This window comes from Vanderwaltozyma polyspora, genomic scaffold, assembly GCF_000150035.1.
Source record: "Vanderwaltozyma polyspora DSM 70294 KpolScaffold411 genomic scaffold, whole genome shotgun sequence".
NCBI classification, from domain to species: domain Eukaryota; kingdom Fungi; phylum Ascomycota; class Saccharomycetes; order Saccharomycetales; family Saccharomycetaceae; genus Vanderwaltozyma; species Vanderwaltozyma polyspora.
Window position 1 is genome coordinate 1 of NW_001834588.1, and position 22,475 is coordinate 22,475.

Sequence of the window (22,475 nt, forward strand, 5' to 3'; positions counted from 1 at the left end):
AAGTTGATGTTGTGGTTCATACATTGTTGTGTTATAACTATGATTTTGATGTGAATTGTTGTAGTACCCAGAATTATGATCTTGATAACCGGAATTATAACTATTATATCCACTATAATGCGATGGTTGATTGTTATATGATGTATAAGTATCGTTTATTCTTGAAGGTGGCTCGTATTGATTATGGTAACTATGATGTGTATGATGTCCTGTGGTGCCTCTTTCTCGTGACAAAGTTCTGTAATACTCTTTTTTCAAAGGCCTCGATAAATTATCACCTGAAAATGCACTACCATCATCATTGGGTACCCTTGATGATCTCATTTGATTACAATCATCGCCAAAGTGTCCGTTCAACCCACAATTGTAACAATAAACAGAAGCCATAGATATGGATTCGTTCTCAACGTTGTTCGAAGATTTCAGTACATATGACCTCCACACAGTTGGACAGTCTCCTTCAGTATGAGTCTTTGCATTACAAATGTGACAAACTATTTTTTTCCATTTCTGAGGACAATGGGTTCTGTAATGGCCATAACCTTGGCAAATAGTGCAGTGTATTGATTTATTACAGTTTTGAGAATCATGGTCGTCTATTTGACCACAAAATTTACAAATTTTATGAGGACAGTTTATTTTGAAGTGACCTTTCTCTTGACAATTATTACATCTTGGCTCGTCATTAATCAATTCACCCATTTGCTCCAAGACACCAAAATACCTTCCCTCACCACGAACAGTACGCAATTCATCGAGATCATCGTTGTTGCCGTTTCCAGTGTGTTCCGTATTTTTGTCATCCATAATGGCAGGTTCAACAGCCTCTGTCATTATAAAGTGGTTGTAATTGTAGTTGTAGTTGTAGTTGTAGTTGTAGTTGTTGGTAGTTACAGAGAGAGATAGAAACGATGAAAGCAGGTATACACGCAAACTAACAGAAATAGAAAGTTACGCTTTACAAGAGTACTGTTGGAAGTTCAAATGATGGGCTATCGAGTGTCTATACTGCCTGCAGAGGAGATACACATGTATAGTGTTGCAGATGGGATAGAAGTTGAAGTTGTTTTTAAATCAAAATTTCATATTTAAATTTCCATGTTTTGCATCTTCGTGAAGTGATGATGATGATATCTTGATGGTTTGTAATTCGAATTCGAAAAGCGAAGAGAAGAGAAGAGAAAAAATAAATGCAGAGGTCACGTGAAACACACATGTTCAACGAAACAAAAACACAACACGTGATACATACCGAAAAAGAAAAAACAATCAAAAATAAAAAAAGAGCAAAAAAAGAAACGAAAATTGGAACCACGTCGAACATCTCAAAAATTTTTCATTCAAACAGTACAACAACCACTTCAGCAAGCAAGAACTAAGAGCAACAGCAACAGCAACAATTATGATATGACATTGATATCGACATTGACATTGATATCTTACACATCTTACGTATTCATTCCTTGCTTTAAATCTATTGTCTTTAAAGATTTCGTTAGCTTTACTAATAAATATATATATAAATATTTAGTAGTATTTCCAAGATTGAATTCTTTGTATAAGAGTTGGATCTCTCTTGTTTCTGGAACTCTTAATCTTGTTTGAGTAAAGTTGGTTAAAAGACTGCTGCTAGATCATAGTAATTGGTTATAATGACTGCTGAAGCTGCTGCTGAACAAGTCAAGAACTTGTCTATCAAGGACGAGAACAACAAGAAGAACAAGAATAACAAGAAATCTAAGCAACAATCGCTATACGTCGATCCAGAACCTAAATTCATTGCTGAAAGAGATGCTCTGTTTTTGAAGTTGCAAAATGAATATAATGACAAGGTCTCTTCAATGCCTCGTGTACCATTGAAGGTTATCTTGAAAGACGGTGCTCAAGTCGATGCTACCTCTTGGGAAACCTCTCCAATGGACATCGCTAGAAACATCTCCAAATCTTTGCCTGATAGATTGTGTATTGCCAAAGTTAATGGGGATCTATGGGATTTAGAAAGACCTTTGGAAGGTAATGAAAATGATGAAATTAAATTGGAATTGTTGGATTTCGAAAGTGACGAAGGTAAAAGAGTATTCTGGCATTCTTCTGCTCACGTCTTGGGTGAAGCCTGTGAATGTAACTTGGGTGCTCACATCAACTACGGTCCACCAACTGAAGATGGTTTCTTCTACGAATTCGCCGCAAGAGACTCTTTGAAAGATCCAAAGGAATGTGAAGAAAGAACTGTTTCTCAAGCTGATTTCCCAAACTTGGAAGGTGTCGCTAAAAATGTCATTAAGGAAAAGCAAAAATTCGAAAGATTAGTTATGTCAAAGGAAGATTTGTTAGAAATGTTCAAGTACTCCAAATATAAAACTTATTTGGTTGAAACCAAAATCCCTGATGGTACCTCTACCACCGTTTACAAGTGTGGTAAATTGATCGATTTATGTGTCGGTCCTCATATTCCACACACTGGTCGTATCAAGGCTTTCAAATTGTTGAAGAACTCTGCTTGTTACTTCTTAGGTGATGCTACCAACGAATCTCTACAAAGAGTCTATGGTATCTCCTTCCCAGACAAAAAGTTAATGGATGCTCATTTGAAATTCTTGGAAGAAGCCGCTAAGAGAGATCACAGAAGATTAGGTAAAGAACAAGAATTATTCTTATTCAATGAAATGTCCCCAGGTTCCTGTTTCTGGTTACCTCATGGTACAAGAATCTATAGTACTTTAGTCGATATGATGAGAACTGAATACCGTAAGAGAGGTTACGAAGAAGTTATTACTCCAAACATGTACAACTCCAAATTATGGGAAACCTCTGGTCACTGGGCCAACTATAAGGAAAACATGTTCACCTTCGAAGTCGAAAAGGAAACCTATGGTTTGAAACCAATGAACTGTCCAGGTCACTGTTTGATGTTTAAGTCTAGAGAACGTTCTTACAGAGAATTGCCATGGAGAGTTGCTGATTTTGGTGTTATTCACAGAAACGAATACTCTGGTGCTTTATCTGGTTTGACCAGAGTTAGAAGATTCCAACAAGATGATGCTCATATCTTCTGTACTCAAGACCAAATTGAAGGCGAAATTGAAAACATTTTCAACTTCTTACAATTTGTCTATGGTGTATTTGGTTTCGAATTCAAGATGGAATTGTCTACTAGACCAGAAAAGTATGTCGGGGAATTAGAAACCTGGAACAACGCTGAAGCTAAATTACAATCTGCTTTAGAAAAATGGGGTGGTGACTGGGAATTAAACCCTGGTGATGGTGCTTTCTACGGTCCAAAGATCGATATCATGATCTCTGATGCTTTGAAGAGATGGCATCAATGTGCTACTATCCAATTAGATTTCCAATTGCCAAATAGATTTGAATTGGAATTCAAAGCTAAGGATAACCAAGAAAATGAAAACTATGAAAGACCTGTTATGATCCACAGAGCTATCTTGGGTTCTGTTGAAAGAATGACTGCTATTTTGACTGAACATTTCGCTGGTAAATGGCCATTCTGGTTATCTCCACGTCAAGTATTAGTTGTACCAGTTGGTGTTAAGTACCAAGAATATGCACAAGAGGTACGTGATAAGTTGCATGCTGCTGGTTTCTATGCTGACGTCGATCTATCCGGTAACACTTTACAAAAGAAGGTCAGAACTGGTCAATTATTGAAGTACAACTTCATTTTCATCGTTGGTGAAGATGAATTGACCAACAAAACCGTTAACATCAGAAACAGAGATATTGTTGAACAACAAGGTAAGAATGCTGCCATTGCCTTGGATCTTGTCGTCGAACAATTATCCAGTTTGAAGCAAGAAAAGAGAAACGACAATGCTTTAGTATAATTAACCTTCGCAATAAACCAATAATTATAGTTTGATCTCAAGCACGTTCACCCTTATGTTTAAATAATAACTAAATATTTAAAATATATTTATATCTAGTTCAAATAAATAGAGCCATATCTAGATGGCATGTTATTTCGAAGACTCAACCAAATAAAAAGAGAATAGAACACATAACTATACTGAACCCTTATCCCCCTACAGCCATTGGTTGTGTTTAACTGCATAAACAGAACAGCTATGTTCCAAGATTTCTTTCCCCCAAGACAGCAAATTTTACCTGAAATAATTCAGTTTTCACCCAAATCTCATCATAAAACTTTCCAGAAAACTGGGAAATCCAACACTGTTAACTTTATAGTATACATTCACATCATTCTAGTCATCATAGCAATCACCATAACCTTCTTAAATCAGACTTTTCATTCCCTTGACCAGTGTCTTTTAAATCAAAATCCCATCGAAAAATTTCGTTAAGGCCTTAAACCGAAATTTAACAAAAATTGAAACTTCATAGTTTAACATGAATTATAAGAGAATGATAAAGATTAGTTTAATTGTTTAATTGTAATAGATCTGATAAGGAACATCAGGGCCCAGGAGGTGTATTTAGTGTTTAAAGTTGTAGATATGGATTATTTCAGTGTTAAACAAAGTTACTATACTGGTAATTTCGCTCAAGTTTTGAAAGAAATTGTCAAACAAGAGGATCAAACAGATGCCACGTTGTTGTTTTATAAAGCTAGAGCTCTATTGGCGTTGGGTAAGTATGAATCTCAAGCTAGTTCAGGTGCTTTTGGTAAAGTATTTGATGCTTACACAGAGTTTTTGAAGAGTAAGAATGCTAGCAAATTAGAAAAATTAGTTGTTAAGGATGATTCTACTCCTTTTGAATTGTTCTTGATAGCTGCTGCTAAGGCTATATTAGGTGACTATGAATCAAGTTTAAATCTATGTGTTCAAGGTATCGATAGTGATGTTGTTGTTGGTAGTGCTGAACTACTGTTGTTAGCTATTGAAGTAGCTTTATTGAACAGTCAATCAAATGTCGCTGTTACCATGTTTGAAAATTATACCAATGCCAATGGCAATGAAATCTCTAGTGAAGACGAGTTGATCATTAACATAGCGGAATCATACATCAAATTTGCCACTAATAAAGACACTACTACTTCTAATTACTATCAATTCGAAGAATTGGCCCAGAGTTTCCCAACTTGGAAAACCCAATTAAGTTTGTTGAATTCACATTTACAACAGGGCAATATAGATCAAGCAGAAGAGATCGTAAACACCCTAGAATCAGATTACTACAGCGTCGAACAAAAAGAATCTGCAGAATTGTACAATCCACATTTCTTGGCTAGTAAGATTACTTTATCAATCATGCAAGGCAGTGCCAATACCGATGAATTAAGAAATGAATTAACTAAACTAGCTCCAACCCATTCCTACTCCCAAAACAACAAGGAAATAAACACAAAATTCAACGAACTAGTAGCAAAGTACTCTTCATAATCATATTAATACCTTTATATAGTTGTATATATATACAATATACAATTTATTACTTGTTATTACATCCATTGTAGTTGTCATACGTTATTATGTTCTTGAAAACATGGTCACGTGGCACTTTTTTCACATAGATATCTCTTCAACATAGAAGTCTGACTGTTGTATATAAGAATGATGTGTTGATAAAGTTTTACGTTCCAATGGGTTAATTAAGGGCTATTTAGGGCAATCAAGTTGTCAAATTATCTTTAAAGTTCAATACTTGGTACTGTGGTATAATTTGTGTTGAAACTAGACAGTTTTTTGAAGAATCTAGGGTTTTTTTTGGAATAAAAATAGTTTTTTGGTCGAGTACATTTGAAGATGAGCAGTGAACTTAGTGAAACTGAAAAGAGAAAGCTTATCAGGGAAAGGAGACAGAAAAAGTTCAGTAATGGAGGTGCTAGTGCTAGACTGAATAGAATTACTGGTCAAGCTGAAAACTCACAATTAGATACAGAATCTCCATTGGATAGCAAATCATCAAGGGAAACAACACCAACCGTCACTAAAGTTGATTCAAATACAGAGGAAATGGATGAATTATTAGAAAATATAGCTACCAGTCCTTCAAATAAAGTTGAGAAAAGTCAAAAGAAAAAGGAACAAGCTACTTCTCCTCAGGAAACCATAGATCCAGAACTTGAGATTTTTAAACAATTAGCAGAGAATCAACAAAATGATGTATCCACTCCAGATTTGTTCTCTATGTTACGTTCAATGAAGGATAATATGGCAAAATCTGCTGCCACTGATACAAATCCACCATTGGAACCTGTGGACCAGCAATTATTAGATTACAATAATTATCTAATCAATAATTTGAAAGTTTGGTCAATTATCTTTAAATGGTGTTTTTTCCTAATACCATATTTATTTGCCCTTACCAGATCTGAACCAATTTCATTTTTACCTGAACAGTTCTCGAATCCATCAAACTTCTTTATGATTTTTCTGTCTTTTGAAATTGTTGCTACTTCTATCTACTTCCAAAAATTACAAAACATTGAAAAGTCAAATAAAATCAATGGTTTCCAAAGTAATAATAAGATCGTAAACTTAGTTTCACTAATTCCAGAAGGTGTATTGCCAGTTCCAGATATCAAGGGTAAAGTCATTATGGCTTTGCAATATTGGGATGTCTTTTCCATGTTCTTAACAGATATTTGCTTTGTTCTAGTTATGATGGGTTTATTCAAATTAATCTAATCGCATTTTTAGTAGTATATTATTCGATCTTTATATATTTATATGCTACTTTGTATATACTTATGTATATGAATCTTTATCACTAATAAAATAAATTAAAATATTACCTGGATTCTTATTTTCTATCTCCTTTTATGACATCCAAATAAAATAAGCTTTTTTGAGTCTTAGATATTACTGACGGTTTATACTTTGAATCATAATCTTTAATATAATAACCTAATCGATATCTTATGCGATGTTTCATTTAAACGGTCATAAATATCTTTAATATCACTTTGATTTACATTTGAAATATCCGCCATTAGATAAGCAATTTCACCATTAGAATCTGAAAATTGCTTTTCGATATTATGATCTGATAGAACGTTATTAACAGTTTTTAAAACACCAGGAACATTTTTATGGATATATAATACACGAACAATATTCTCTTGATCATAATCTAATGATCTTAATGAAACTTCAGGGAAATTCACAGCGCCAACAGAGTTACCTTCGTTTATATATTTTGTTAGGTAAGCAGCAACTTCAATTCCAATGGCACTTTGTGCTTCTTCAGTAGAACCACCAATATGTGGAGTTAAAATAAAGTTTCTCATAGAAACCAAATCTGAAGTCCATGAATTCAATTGGTTTGAAAAGGCTCCTGAACCATTCTTTGCAGGCTCATTTGGATAGACATCTAATGCTGCACCTGCAATTTTCCCAGCTTTACTGGCGGCAATTAAAGAAGGAATATCAACAATAGTTCCTCTCGAGGCATTGATTAGATAGGAGCCATCCTTCATAGCTGCAAATTGTGGTCCAGATATTAAATTTTTGGTTTCTGGAGTTTCGGGAACATGTAATGAGACAAAGTCAGAATTATTTAAAAGTTCATTTAAGGTTGAAACTTGTTTAGCAGTACCCAAACCCATAATCGTAACAATATCGTAATACAAAACATGTAAACCCATTGATTCAGCCAAAACAGATAGTTGGGAACCAATATGACCGTAACCAATAATACCCAATGTTTTGCCCCTTATTTCCCAGCATTTTGATGACACTTTATTCCACGTACCTGTGTGTAGTTCAATAGATCTGTCACCAATCTGTCTTGCCAAAGAAATAATCTCTCCAATAACTAATTCAGCAACAGATCTAGAATTAGAAAATGGCGAATTGAATACAGCAACACCCATATTAGCAGCATAGTCCAAATCTACTTGGTTAGTACCAATACAGAAACAACCAATTACTGACAGGTTTTCAGCATGTTTCAGTATCTTTTCTGTCAACTTGGTTTTTGATCTAATCCCAATAGCATGAACATCCTTAATTTTCTTAATCAGTTCTTCCTCTGGCAATGAAGATTTATGAAATTCCACTTGGTAACCTTGATCTTCAAAAATTTCAATTGCTGTAGCATTCACATTTTCCAATAAAAGGATTCTTATGTCACCAGTAGAAAAAGGTTTTAAAGCCTTTGACAATTTGGCTGAAGTGATTCTAGCTGGTAAAGTATTCATGAAAGACTGGGTTGGCGATGTAGAAACTGCACCTGGAGAGATCGATAGATTGACAGCATGGTGAAAAGAATTCTGCAAATTGTTTATATCAATACTATTCATTTTATTAGCTTATGTTTTCTATTTTGTTGTTATTCAATATTGGTTCAACAATACTAATACCTATACCACTGTATTTTGTCCTGCTTTATTGATTTTATATTCAAAGAACTAAAAATTTAAAATAAATCATTTATGTCCTTCTTTCCATTGTTTCTTGCTTTATTCTTATCTTCTTTTTATACCCACCTCATATTTTAATGGAGTCGCGCACATATAAATGACTAAGAAATAATCACCATAGCGGGTCAATCAGAGTTTTCTTGCAAAAACCTGTGGTATGATGTAATCACAAATGAAATGCTTATCCTCAGAATTCTAATTCAGGCATTTCGGAACTGATAATAGAAGTTAAGAACTGCACGTGAAATTTTGTTAGTAGCCTCTTTTTTGTATTATAATTGATAAAGGCATTGCGATGAAATATTACAAATATATTCAATTTCATTAGGGTACAAATTTGGTAGGCATAAAAGATATTGCTACTATCTTTTAGGGGGAGGTATACGAGCAAGGAACAGAAAGAAATGTGAAATTTTATCATGGACGAACTTATTCAATAAGGGATTCATCGATCTCTGCAGAGGAGGAAAGTGAAATCCATAGTTGTTTCAGTTGACCCAAAAATGATTCATTAACCAATTTTGCAAATTGAAAAGATTTTTCACAGTAACTAACTCCTAGCATTTTTTGATCCTTCATAATCGCAGTGACACCTTGGTTCCAACATAATGTAGATATCATTTCAATATTTTGGTTCGAGGATTCATGTATTTCCTTCCAAGTTGAATTATTTCTCTTTATTCTGGCGTATAATCTCTCTAATATCGAAATATTGATACTTTGTTCCAAAGTCTGTTTGAAAGACAATAAATTCTTCACCCATAAAATTATCTGTTCATCTGGTAGGGAAAAATTGGAAATATTTCTGTCAATGACAGTTTCTAAAATATCAACCAAGATACCCTTTGGGAACTCTGACATAGAAAGGGGAATAGTGATTAAATATGTCTCTAACCTCTTATCATCGTATTTCTCTGTTGCATTAACTATTGCCATAATTTTATTCCTATCGTTAGTTTTTAATATTGTTTCGTAGGATATACTAAAGATATCAACGATGCATTGATCTAATTTCTCAATTTTTTCCGTGTCTAGGAGGTTTTGGATGTGGCTGTCCTTCTTTTTTAGCAATATTTCATTTATTATTTGATTTGATTTATCTTGAATATTTTCTAAGCCTTGGCTGCTTAATCCAGATTCTTTGCTCATAATCACAAGTTTTAGTATTTCAGTTCTAAAGTTCCAAAATAAAAAGTGGAACCTCTTTGGGAAACTAATGTCTTCAGTCGGTAGCAATCTTAAGAAATCAGACGCTAGTTGAATAATATTTAGAGGATTAACCGAAAGTTCCTCTGAAATACATTTCACAGAAATATTGTATGCAGTTGATGCAAACCATTCGATTTCATTTATGGAAATAATATCTGTTGGTGATTTTTCTTCAGAACCTATTCCAAGTTTATTGGATAACTTGATCCTTTCCAGATAACTGTATGATTTTTGAAGAAGATTAATTAACGTCGGAAAATAATATAAGAAAGCGTCAGTCCCTGAATCTTCTGATAATTTCATAATCAACTGGATTGTGTACCTGGAGAGACTCAGGGTTGGAATTGTTACCGCATGGACTTTAGCATCTGACTGATGCTCATTTTCAATCTTTGTGAATAAAAGATTTAGCGCATTTACTGTGAGATCTGTGTTTTCTTTACATTGTGAAACTGCCAAAATCAGTGTTTCTAACGAATTTTCATATGGGGCTGATTGTATTGCCTCCAAATACTTAATTGATTGGTCATAATTTTTTTCCTCTATCGAAACTTTGAGTATTAACAGCAAACTTAGTGGCGATTCTTTATCTTGCGGACTCATTAGATCATACGTATATTTGGCATTTTCGTAGTTATCGATTTTAATATAACAATTTATTAAAGCTCTTTGTAACTTTGCCTTATCCACATATCCTTTGCTGAAAATATCAAGAAGTCCAATGGTATATAAATCAATTGCTTGCTGATAATTGTTAGTTTTTTCCATATTTTTACCAGAATTCCAAATTAGAGTGATTATTGCAGAAACAGTGCTTATTGAAATATCTTTGGTGATAAGTCTCTCGAGTTGGGAATTAAATTCCTTTAAACTTTCAATTACTTCACGCTCAGTCATGCTTTTCGACTGTGTCGTAGTATAAAATCTAGTAATTAGAATTTTCTCCAAAAGGTTGTGGTCAGTTTGAGGGTCAATTTTATTAAATAATAAATAATCCAGGCAAATGTTTCCAGATTTTGTCGAATTTTCTGATAAGCTGTTTATACATCTTAGAACTAAATCTAAATTTTCTGAAGTATTTACAGATACAATCATCTGCATTATATTTTCTTGAATCAAATCATTTATACTATTTGGATTGTTCTGTTTTTTCATATATTCAATGGCAAGTGTATAGCACTCGACTTTTTTTGGGAATTCAGACTTTAAAATAGCAATATATTTGTCACAGTCATTGGAGAAAGATTCTGAATCCAGCGTCACTATTAAATTTTTCGTCAAGAGAGTTAGAACTGAGAATTTTATTCCCATATAATTAGAATGGCTTTGAAGACCTTCAATGTCTAAGTCTAAGTATCTTAAGATATTTTTCAGTAAATCGCTGGAATTTTTAATGTCCGTGGGATCATTTCCATCTTTTGACTGTACTTGTAATTCCAGTGTTGAATTGTAAACAATTCTGCAAATTTCTAAAAGTAAAGGTGAGTTTAATATGTCAATGTTCTTTTCAATTTCTGCCCTCGCATCATACATTTTAGCCATTTTTAAATCGCCATCTTTTAAAGTTATTTGCAAGCAAAGAACAAAATATTCTAATTTCAGTTTCCTGAATTGAATAGCAGCTTCTTGATCAAAATTATCAAATTTTTCTTCCAAAATTCCAAGCAGTTTATCTGCATGTTCTTGAATTCTCTGAATAAACGCCTTATGAGATCCTTTTAGGTCAACTATTACTTTTAGAATAATAATATAGCACTTAAATGATCTCAATTTTCTCTCATCTGAGGGATTCAAAGCTTCATGTATAGAAAGAAGCAAAGTAGCAAATAACTGACTTCTCACCAAAATAATTTTTCTATTAATATCCTTCTCCGTCCTAATAATAACAGCTATATGATTCCATAGGGTTGATGAATTGCTCTCCAACTTCAAAGTAAGATCATCACTTATCAAAACTTTACTTGATCTAAAAGACCTGTCGTATTTTTCTGCCAGTGGATACAAAGCATTTAATTTTGTTTCGATATCCAATACCACATTTGAAGAAGTGCCATTTAGTTTCTGGGCTATCCATACAGTGGCATCACAAAATTCTAATAAAGAAGAATCAAAAGTCGAAATTATTTCAGACATGATGATTCCCAAATTCAATTCCTATATGATTCTACCCGTTATTGCTATACCTTATAACTACCAAAAACAATACAATTTGGAGAATGAATCTATTCTATATTTTACAAAACCATTCCCCTTTATATATCCCGAATATTTAAGTTCGAGATTGGCTTGGGGAGATAGAAAAAGAAAATGGTGAAAAAGCATTAGCCGCCAACGTTGATAAACTATATAAAAACATTCAAGTTTAGTAGATAATATATCTACAGTCTGTAGAACAATATATGCCATTATATAAATAGATACCAGTTGTTTTAATCATAATGCCATTTATTGATACAAGTCTACTTATTTATTTATTTATTTATTTATTTATTTATTTATTTATTTATTTAATTAAACCTAAAAATTATGAACATAAGAATAAAATGTAAAACAATGTTGGTTCCTTGAATAAATGATACTGTTTTCAAAACGGTTTTTATTTACTGATGTTAGTTTTTAGCTTCAATGGCTGAACTTTCTTAAAAGGCTAACTCCTTTGATATATGCAGCGCCCAATTATTTATATGTTAGGGTTAATTCCTTGAACTAATGATGCTTGCAATACTGATATTATCATCAGATTCGATGTCTCTAGCATTATCCTGCGTTCTAGAAAGAGGGATAAGCTGATGCTGTTCCAGATTTCTTTTAATTCTCTGTCTATTAAGGTCAGTATTTTGTAAGGATGAGGTGGAATAGTTATTAAATTCTACTATAGGGAGAGTGCCACCTTTTGTATTCATTTTACTATAAATTTGACTTCTATTCAATAAAGACATTTTCTCTTGTAATGTCATTGGTTTAGAATCTAGCTTCCCCAGGGATAGAGGTGATACGACCCCAGTTATATCCTTTTCTATTGCTCTGGCACGTTGTGATAATGGAGTTGAAGGCCTTGACGATATGAGTGCACGTCTCCCACATATCAACTGCTCTGAATTGCAATGTTGCATGTCCTCTGCATCGTCTAGATAATCATAGCATTCACTTCCTGAGATTAATGATAAATTTGATTGAACAGCTTCCCTAGGTAAAGATATCGATCTCTCTAAATTAAGAGTGCTGCCATCAAACAAAGTTCTTGTTGAGATGTTATCAAGAGTATTTTCGGTGCCAATTGAATAATCATAAAGTGAAACTACAGAAGACATTTTTTAATGACTTATTTTTAGCTTCTAATGTTATTTTAATCTTAAAACTATTTTATATCCATATTATAAATAGTAACAATATTATAATTAGTAATGGTTATAAACGTTTGTTCAAGTTTTTTCTATAATATCCATGAAGTTATGGAAGAAATTATCTATATACTGTATTATTATATAGTTCGAGAAATAGTGGATTAAAGTCAAGTTAGTAATCATTTAAAATACTTAAATATGCACATGTTCGACATGATTCAATTCAAGTTTTGAGAAATTACTAAAGAAGGAAAGAAAATTTCCAATTGAAATGAAATGAAATGTGTTTCAACCAGCAATAAGAAGATACTACTCTACTAATCATCGAAGGTCTACCTTTCTTGTATTTCCCACTTTGTCCACTCACTGATGGTCTGGCTCTTTGACAACTATTTCTCCTATATTGCAAAATTTGCATTCGCACACTGTTTCTTCAAACTATTAAGGAAAAGTAACCCACCATGAGGAAATAAAACTGAAAAAGGAGCGAAAGTGTAAGTGCAAATTGTCAATATTGTATCGTACAAATATTCTTCAAGACGAAATTTCCAACCTCAATATAATAATCTACATTATATGGGGAATTAGCTACAGAGAATCAAGAACTTATCGATTGTTGGCTGTATATTGGTTTCCCATTCCCTCCCTTTATGACCTGGAGTTAGTAGGCTAGTTACAACTCAGCGTTTAAAGGTATATTGTCCCTTTTTGTTTCTCTTGCAACTCTGATTTGTACTCTCAGGATAAGTCAGGCAAATTCTACTTAATTCATGTTTCCTATTTCTTGGAAAAGGTACTAGTCAATCGAGGGAATAACCTCAAATCTAGGTGAACCAGCATCTTTTGGAAATTTTCAATCTTGAAGTTTAAAGTTTAAAGTTTAAAGTAATGTGTGTGTGTCTGTGTGTTTTCAAGATTAGGTTAGTTTCAACATTTTAAAGCCTTAATACTTTCTTTATTTTATTATTGTGTTTTTATGCTTGGTTGTTATTCATCCAGTCATTTAAAGTGACTCATGTTTAGTAACAGATGTTCTCTCTGGTTCATCCATGCATTTTGAAATTGCTTGGTTGCTCATGAGGTAGCGCCGTTGTGCCTGACTAACGAAATAGCCATGATCTGAAAGTTGATGTAACTATGTAATTGACTAAAAAGGAAACTGTTCCGATAACTGACATTCTTCAATGAAAAGAAAAGACGATGGCTGTTTCGAAAAGAGGAGATGGGATGTACCTGGTAAGTTACTTTTACCTGCGAAATTTTTGGTATTAAGGTACTTGATGAGCCAGTAGTCAAACATTTGGTATGTTATGATCGGCTTTTTACTGACTTACAGATATATCTTAATTATTTGAATTTGATTAGAAACTGATTCCCCCCATTATTCGACCAGATTATATCTTGACACTTTATTTTTTGGTAAGCAAAGTGTACAACATTGGCTAGGTAGGCTTAGTGTATCCTAGGGTGGTCATTCAAACAAGCAATATTTAAAAAAGTATGGTGGATTTATTAAACTCTCAGGTTGTTTAGCTGTGCATCCATTTATCTTTAGATATTTTCCGGATTAACTGATGACACAGGGAATGGTTGAAGATAAACCCTATTGAAAATCCTTGAACTCTTATGATACGGCCCCGTTATGAATTAGTTTAGCTTTTTCCCAGAGACACTCATGTTCTGCATTGTCAAGTAACTTTAGATTTCAAATTTTTAAAAAAAAAATAAACAGCTAGTCCTGGTTAAAAGGTTGGGTTTCTTAAAGGTTTGTCACAATTTGCTCACCTGACGGCACATTTTTAATCTAGAGTCAACAAGTTTTCAAACAAACGTCCATCCTGAGCATTATGCATATGTGCATCCTAGCAAATATGAATAAGGTAAATGATTTATATGTACGTACATACACTCACATATCTCAGTGTGTATGTGTGTTTTAATTCTTCAGCTACTGATGATCTGATCTTACTAGTGATTCTATATGATAATGAGTGACAGACGCTACCAACATTTCTGAAAATACATCATGTGACTTGTTATCACGTGATAACCATTTTATATTTTGTTTTGTTTTGGGCGGCTAATTTGTTTTCACTCTTCTTTAAACCTTTATTTGTTTATTTTCTTTGTAGATTAAGATATTTGGAAAGGTATAAAAAGGAAAGGAACATTTTAGTAATCTGAATATTCTTCTTCATCCTTTTACTTTACTAGATGTGGGTATTGTTGTTTTGACGTTTATTTCAATATTTGTACTATCGTACATCTCAGTAGAATAGAAAACTCAAAAGATATATTTCCAGGAATTATGGCTACTAAGCAACAAGTACTTACTAAAACTGCAACTTCGACTGAAATCTCTAGCGAGCAATCGCAGAAACTCATCCAAACAATGTTGACTATGTCATTTGGTTGTTTGGCGTTTCTAAGAGGTTTATTCCCAGATGACAACTTTGTAGATCAAAGATTTGTACCAGAGAAAGTTGATAAGAATTATAATAAACAAACTGTCCCACAGACGAATTCCATTAAGATCAAAACCCTTGTTAGAGGTAAATCTACCGAAGTTGATCTGTTTTTAGATTGGTTAGAGAAAGGTGTCTTCCAATCAATTAGATTAAAATTTTTAAAGGCGTTAAGTCTAGGAATATTCATTGATGAAAACGACCCAACAAACCTTCTAGAAAATTACATTTTTACGTTCGATTATAATAATGCCAATGGTATAGGATTGAAAGTTGATACCGATAAATCTGGAACTTTGAGTAATTCATTATTAGATTCAAGAAAAATGGTACAACAACTAATGAGAAGATTTATTATTATTACTCAATCTTTGGAACCATTGCCAGAAAAAAAGTTTTTAACAATGAGATTAATGTTTAACGAAAAGACTCCAAGTGATTATCAACCGACACTATTTAGGGATGCCACATTTGATAAAAGGCCAACATTGAAAATACCCTTAAACACAGATTTAGAAAGTTCCTCTGTTGGAACGTTAGATACAAAACATCATAAATTGAATCTTCATGTCTTATCTGTTATTGATAATGATGATGATGAATCTAATTCCAAAAAGTATATGGATTTTCAAAAATTAGACCCATTCGATCTGGTTGATACTGATTTCTCGAAGCAGTCACCGACAAAAATAAACCAAATTCATACACAAAGCCAAACAACAAATATTTTGGGCGATATTTTAAAGTCTTCTCAACCAAGTATTTTACCGACGCAGGCAGTTGAAATAAATCAATCTCCTGACATAGAGTGTGAGTGTGATCTATTATGCCCAATTACTTCGACAAGAATAAAACAATGTAAGAATTGTAGAAAATTTGTCCATTCCCTTTGTTACGGAAACAAGCCAGGTCCAAAAGTAGACAAATGCATTTCGTGTGTCTATGGACCAATGTTTGATCCTAGTTCATCTGAATTTAAAGATTTGATGATGTTAAGAAAATGCTACAGATTTTTATCCCGTAATAAAGGTTTTCCGCCATCAATTAAAGAATTCACGAACTCAATTATGGAAGAAGGTCAAGTAACCTTAGAAAATATAGAGAGAATTAACTTTTGTATCTCTACACTATCCAGTGACGGTATATTAAATTTTTCGCAATGCAATAAACAGAGAGATGCTTCTCAAGATGGCTCTGCTTCAAAAGCAACTAGGATACAGGGCAATAAAGTATCAATTGATGAAGAAGGTATATTTGTTCCCAAGATTGGTGAACTTTTAAAGGGTAGGGAATACATGTGTTGCTTTATATATAACTCAGACAACTCGCACGCTTGTTACCTAGATGTTTCCCCTGAATCCAAAAGGCAGATTGAAAACTGGATTGATCAAGTTAAGTCTATAAGAAACGACTTTGAACCAAATTCTTCACCTCAAGTCGATTTCAAATCCTTGGCAATCGATGATACTGATACCCAAGATCAAATAGTTATTGGCCAAAAAAGAAAAAATATAAACTTGGATTGTTATGGGGATGAAGAGGATAGTTCAATTAACTTTGATATCTCAAATTCACACATGAACATACAAAACAGTCATACCTTTGAGACACCAAAAAAGATTAGAAAAATTAGTGTAAGTAAAAAAACTTTAAAAAGTGTCTGGTAATCAGTTAATAAATATTTAACATTGTTTGAACATTATCAATACCCGTTAGCTATGTACTGAAATTTAAACCATTATCCTTCTTTGACCGGGTTCGTCCGATTTGTATGGAATAATATAGACACAATGGAGTTGCTTTTTATTGTAGTATGTATGTATCGGTCCGGAATAATACTTTGCTTGATTCGATATTTATATATCTATAAAAATTTATCAATAATAGATGTAATTAATAGTATAAAAAATCATTTAAGAGGAGTAAGAACCAAAAGTCAATCTTCAGTCTCTGTAGTATTTTCAGGTTACAACAGAAGTGCTTTGGATGATCTATACATCTATTTTAATAAGTGATTAGATGTTTAGAAAAAGCCCTATTTTAGGAACGGTGAAAACTGTGTTGGCCTACCGCAGATTTTATGCCTCTGACTCGAGTCAGTTTATAAACAGGGTACAATCACCAATTCAAGCTGGACAAGCTCTTTATGAGACAAGACCGCACTTGCTCAAAGCAGGTGAAGTGACACCAGGAATTACAGCTTTAGAGTATTTTGAGAGAAGAGTTAATCTTGCCAACAGTTTGCCTCAAAGAAGCTGTGCTATTATAGTTGGAAACCAGATCAAATATGCATCAGGTCCAGTATTTTACCCATTTCAACAAAACAATGATCTATATTATCTATCTGGTTGGAATGAACCAGATTCAGTTATGATATTAGAAAAACCTGATGATAATATTGATAATATTGTCTTTCACATGATAGTAAGAGGCAAAGATGCATTTGCTGAAAAATGGGAAGGTTTTAGAACAGGAACTACTGGGGCAAAAGAAATATTTAATGCAGACGAGTCTGTTGATCTATCTCAATTATCGCCTTACATTACAAAAGTCATTAAAAGAAATGATAATATATATTATAATCAATCTCAAAATGAACATGCTAAAAATAGTTCATCTATTTTCAGTACTTTCTTCTCATTACCAGAAGAATCTAAACATACTACAAATATCAACTCAATTTTAAAAATGCATGGTACAGGCAAAAAGATTAAAGAACTGAACAAGGTAATTGCACCAATGAGAAGGATTAAGTCACCAGCTGAACTACGTGTTATGAGACGAGCTGGTCAAATTTCAGGAAGGGCATTCAATCAGGCAATGGCAAAAAGATTCCGTAATGAAAGGACTCTTCATTCTTATTTAGAATATAAATTTATCTCTGGTGGTTGTGATAAACCAGCTTATATTCCGGTTGTAGCCACAGGATCTAATGCTTTATGTATTCATTATACACGGAATAATGATGTAATGTATGATGATGAAATGGTTTTAGTAGATGCATCTGGTGCTTTGGGTGGTTATTGTACTGACATTTCACGTACCTGGCCAGTTAGCGGCAAATTTTCCCAAGCCCAAAAAGATGTATATGAAGCAGTCCTAAATGTTCAAAGAAAATGTATTGAGTTATGCAAAGCATCCAACGGAGTGTCATTACATGACATACATGAAGAAAGTGTAGATTATATGCTTGAAGAACTAAGAAATGCCGGTCTAAACGGTATTAACCGTGCTGATGTAAACGCTCTATACCCTCATTATATCGGTCATAATTTAGGTCTTGATGTCCATGATATTCCAAGCATCACTAGACATGGAACATTGAAACCTGGACAAGTTATAACTATAGAACCTGGTGTCTACATTCCAGATGATTCAAATTACCCTCCTCATTATAGAAATATTGGAATTAGAATCGAGGATGATATTGCCATTGGGACTGACACATATACTAATTTAACGGTGGAAGCTGTAAAGGAAGTTGCTGATCTAGAGAATGTTATGCAAAATGGCGTCACTACTATTGTTGAAGAAGATGTTTTGGAGTCATTGTAATTATCTTAATTTAAAATTAAGCACTATCGCTTATGTAAATACATGCATTTATCAATATTCAATAAAATATACTAATAATAATTAAATTTAATTCTTAATAATTTTTTTTAAAAATAGTTTTTATAAATCTAATTACATATACATTTTTCTACCTATTATATAACATTTTAACCCAACAATAATTCATATACAATAACCAAAATGTTGATACCAATTAAAGGAACTAAAAAAAAAATGATGAAACAAAAGGGATAATGATTGTTAGTAAAGAAATAATAACCAGGGTGAAATAGAGGAAAAGATTTTAAATCAATAATACATACTTCTTAATAATGTCTGTACTGCACCGATCAATTGAACAACTTTTGATTTAGTAGAATTTTCTGATTGGCCAAATACTGGTGCTTCATTAGCAGACCTACCTAAACCAACTTTAGAAACATAAAACAATATAATGAGGTTGTTTTAAAACTGTTAGTATCAGAGCTTATAAAATAAATAACAAATAGAGTTCCAAATCAAAAATGGTGTTTATTAAACATACTTCTACTTAAGAATCTTTCTTCACTAAGCACTGCTATCGCATTTATCAGCAGTAGAATGACATAAAACAATTTACCTAAACCAAATAGCATTGAATCTATAGATAGATAGTTGAATAGCCAGTTTCATGTCAAGACGAAGACTATTTGTTGAATTTATAGTTCGTTTATAAGGTCCCCCATCTTATAATCGTTAATTAGTTCTTACTATTCATAATCTCTAAGAATTTCGAAGTAGTTTCGTACATAAAGATATATATTATATGAGCACGTGACATTTTTGAGAAACATTTGTCTTCTGAGATCATGTGATCATTTTGATATGAATAATGAGGGTACCAATTACCATAGAATTAATATAACTGTGTCACTAAATGTGTGCAGTAGAAACTGCGACAAGAAGATGAGTTGACTGAGATATCAGGACATCATATTCAAGGCATATACTGGATAGGATATTCATATCAATATCAATCACCTCAGAATAATCTTGAATTTTTTCAGTCTTGAATTATTGCACCACAAGCACATTAAAATGGGACTTATCAACTAATTAACTGTATTTAACTAGGTAACTAAATTTTAAATATACTGTTACTTTCAATTATCTTACTAATGAGATCTGTTTTATTAACTTTAACCTCCAAAATAAATAGTAGAAGATGAAGATTTGAAAAGAATAGCTCACTATATGCACGTAATCGTAAATGAATTATCCTGTATATCTTATGAAATAGATAAAGAAACAAATAGCAAATTCATAAGTTTTAACCATGTATACCAATAATTATTATTATCTTGATAAAAATCATTAACATATATATTGGAAAGCTGTTTTTTTTATTGGCTTCCTCGATTCCTCACATTAATGGTTAATGATTATATGTAACATCAATAATCAATAAATAACATTGTGTCATGTGACCAGAGTCTAGTTAATTAATGCAATGGCAATTGGATAATTACATTTAGCAGACTTTATCTGCCTAAACTAAACCTTTTGTTTATCAAATTGTATCTTTTGTGATAATTATCTTTCATTTATTATAAGCGTCTATGACATCATTAAATCAAAGTAGATTTGATTGGTAACCAGAACTTTTCATACATAAATATTAAGACTCTCTGTCCACAATAGAATGTGAACAGGCATATATTTGTAAATGATTTGTATCTACATGTATATAATTAACAATGGAATGGGTTTAAGTGAATACTCCGTTTTTCTAATTTATTATAGTAGTAGAAAAAATTACAGATTTAAAAACATATATAATGGATGACAAAAGATAATACGAACGCCGTATTACTCTTAATCAGCGTTACGACGAGCAGTCTTCTTGGCCAATCTCTTACCAGTACCGAAGATCTTCTTGTCTCTGTTCTTCTTTTGCTTTCTTTGTTGTCTGGAAGCCTTTTCAACCTTTTCAGCTAAACCGTATCTGACTAATCTGTAAGCTGGTTCGAATTTCTTGGCGTCAGCAACAGAGTTGTAGACTAAACCGAAACCAGTGGATTTGGAACCACCGAATTGGGTTCTGAAACCGAAGACAGAAACAGCGTCCTTTTCAGCCTTGTAGATTTCAGCCAATTTTTCACGCAATTCATCCTTAGAGACGTTAGCTCTGTTTGGGTGCAAGACGTCAATGACGAATTGTTTTCTGGACAACAATGGGTTGGTAATGACCTTTCTAGTACGGATGGTGATAGCGTCAGACTATAATAATGATAATGATAAAATTCATTAGAAATTAAATGTTAGTAAACTTTTCATTAAAAAATCTTAAAGCTTGATATAGGGATATTCCCAGGTTAAACGTATTGATTAGACTACTCATTAGACTACATTAGTTTTCAGTAGTTTACTTTTATAATTATATTCAACATCTCATTAGTGATGATTATGAATATATGAATGTGGTCAATAGCATGTTTAACGCTGTTTCATTTTACGATTACAGAGATCAAATTAGCTTTGAAGTTAAAACATAATTATAACCATTCATTCATATATATACATATTTGCATCAGTATCTTATGTTTTGGTATAAGTTGGCTCCACATTTCCAAAAAAACAACTATCCTTATTATTATTATCCATATGCACTTAAGATGGTGTCTTTTTTATAAATCACATTATGAATTATACTGTTCCACATCCCGTTCAATAATACGTATACTACTCATTTAAATCCATCTTGATATTCTCTATTATATTTATTTATTTTATCTAACTGCTGCTTGGAATTTAATCTCTATCTCTTGCTTCGATATATCTGTATTTATTAATGTATAACATACCATTTCTGTTTATCCTTCTGTGGTTGATTTTAGCTAAATGTTACTAAATGTTAAGTATTTGGCCAATTATCTCTAATATACGTTTAAAATCCAAGAAATTTAGCAATTCTGAATAGCTTATTTTCCAGTAACTAATTAGATGATACTGTTCACTAACCCTACAACAAGACAAAAATCGATGATGGTGATAGATGGATGGATGATAATATTGGATAGATAGAGAGATTGGTAAAGAAACCTACTATTCTTGCAATGAACTAACTGATTCTCCTCTCTCTCTCTCTCACGATTTCAATATTACATTGCTTCAATTACAATTTTTCACCTGTCTAAACCAGAAATTAGCCAGCTGATGCTGATGTTAGCGTGCTTGGAAAGATTACGATACAATGCTTCAAAGGAAATTCCCATCAACTCTGTGGGAAAACTCCAGAGAGAACAATATTCAATTCTCCTTCTAAAGACAATTCTCACCAACAGAACACTCTTCCTAAGGTAAAAATTACTGGAAGGACAGATTGCTCTTCCTAGAAGGAACTCTCCAGAAGGGAAAAAGTTTCAAAAATTTCATTGGGCTTCTGTTGTTTCTCTTTTCCGTTGTTGTAGAGTTTGTGCGTCTCCAAATTTTTTTCAGCTTTTTGTAATTTTACGCTTTTTTGTGAATTTTGGAATAAAAAAAATGCTAAAGTCCGTTAATAGACACAAAATTGGAAAA

General features: G+C 32.7%; 11 protein-coding genes across 11 annotated transcripts; 5 read left to right on the forward strand and 6 right to left on the reverse strand.

Moving 5' to 3' along the window:
* Positions 1-834, reverse strand: AIR1 (TRAMP complex RNA-binding subunit; the record flags this gene model as incomplete). Its single annotated transcript, XM_001642864.1, has 1 exon — positions 1-834. A coding segment is annotated over one exon (834 nt), but the record flags the coding sequence as incomplete, so codon positions are not given.
* Positions 835-1,652: 818 nt separating this feature from the next.
* Positions 1,653-3,842, forward strand: THS1 (threonine--tRNA ligase THS1; the record flags this gene model as incomplete). The annotated part of the gene is made up of 1 exon (XM_001642865.1): positions 1,653-3,842. The coding sequence occupies one exon, from the start codon at positions 1,653-1,655 to the stop codon at positions 3,840-3,842; it is 2,190 nt and encodes a 729-aa protein (XP_001642915.1).
* A 630-nt stretch (positions 3,843-4,472) lies between these two features.
* SEC28 (coatomer subunit epsilon) lies at positions 4,473-5,360 on the forward strand (the record flags this gene model as incomplete). Its single annotated transcript, XM_001642866.1, has 1 exon — positions 4,473-5,360. The coding sequence occupies one exon, from the start codon at positions 4,473-4,475 to the stop codon at positions 5,358-5,360; it is 888 nt and encodes a 295-aa protein (XP_001642916.1).
* A 363-nt stretch (positions 5,361-5,723) lies between these two features.
* GET2 (GET complex subunit GET2) lies at positions 5,724-6,608 on the forward strand (the record flags this gene model as incomplete). The annotated part of the gene is made up of 1 exon (XM_001642867.1): positions 5,724-6,608. One exon carries the CDS (start codon positions 5,724-5,726, stop codon positions 6,606-6,608), a length of 885 nt encoding a protein of 294 aa, XP_001642917.1.
* A 206-nt stretch (positions 6,609-6,814) lies between these two features.
* Kpol_411p5 (uncharacterized protein) lies at positions 6,815-8,224 on the reverse strand (the record flags this gene model as incomplete). The annotated part of the gene is made up of 1 exon (XM_001642868.1): positions 6,815-8,224. One exon carries the CDS (start codon positions 8,222-8,224, stop codon positions 6,815-6,817), a length of 1,410 nt encoding a protein of 469 aa, XP_001642918.1.
* A 549-nt stretch (positions 8,225-8,773) lies between these two features.
* Positions 8,774-11,686, reverse strand: SPO22 (Spo22p; the record flags this gene model as incomplete). The annotated part of the gene is made up of 1 exon (XM_001642869.1): positions 8,774-11,686. The coding sequence occupies one exon, from the start codon at positions 11,684-11,686 to the stop codon at positions 8,774-8,776; it is 2,913 nt and encodes a 970-aa protein (XP_001642919.1).
* A 560-nt stretch (positions 11,687-12,246) lies between these two features.
* Kpol_411p7 (uncharacterized protein) lies at positions 12,247-12,864 on the reverse strand (the record flags this gene model as incomplete). The annotated part of the gene is made up of 1 exon (XM_001642870.1): positions 12,247-12,864. One exon carries the CDS (start codon positions 12,862-12,864, stop codon positions 12,247-12,249), a length of 618 nt encoding a protein of 205 aa, XP_001642920.1.
* Positions 12,865-15,205: 2,341 nt separating this feature from the next.
* HOP1 (Hop1p) lies at positions 15,206-17,029 on the forward strand (the record flags this gene model as incomplete). Its single annotated transcript, XM_001642871.1, has 1 exon — positions 15,206-17,029. The coding sequence occupies one exon, from the start codon at positions 15,206-15,208 to the stop codon at positions 17,027-17,029; it is 1,824 nt and encodes a 607-aa protein (XP_001642921.1).
* Positions 17,030-17,381: 352 nt separating this feature from the next.
* ICP55 (aminopeptidase) lies at positions 17,382-18,917 on the forward strand (the record flags this gene model as incomplete). The annotated part of the gene is made up of 1 exon (XM_001642872.1): positions 17,382-18,917. The coding sequence occupies one exon, from the start codon at positions 17,382-17,384 to the stop codon at positions 18,915-18,917; it is 1,536 nt and encodes a 511-aa protein (XP_001642922.1).
* Positions 18,918-19,084: 167 nt separating this feature from the next.
* On the reverse strand, positions 19,085-19,552 carry YOS1 (Yos1p; the record flags this gene model as incomplete). Its single annotated transcript, XM_001642873.1, has 3 exons — positions 19,085-19,140; positions 19,241-19,348; positions 19,462-19,552. The coding sequence occupies 3 exons, from the start codon at positions 19,550-19,552 to the stop codon at positions 19,085-19,087; spliced, it is 255 nt and encodes an 84-aa protein (XP_001642923.1).
* Positions 19,553-20,771: 1,219 nt separating this feature from the next.
* Kpol_411p11 (40S ribosomal protein eS24) lies at positions 20,772-21,763 on the reverse strand (the record flags this gene model as incomplete). Its single annotated transcript, XM_001642874.1, has 2 exons — positions 20,772-21,176; positions 21,761-21,763. 2 exons carry the CDS (start codon positions 21,761-21,763, stop codon positions 20,772-20,774), a joined length of 408 nt encoding a protein of 135 aa, XP_001642924.1.
* Between the last annotated feature and the right edge of the window lie 712 nt (positions 21,764-22,475).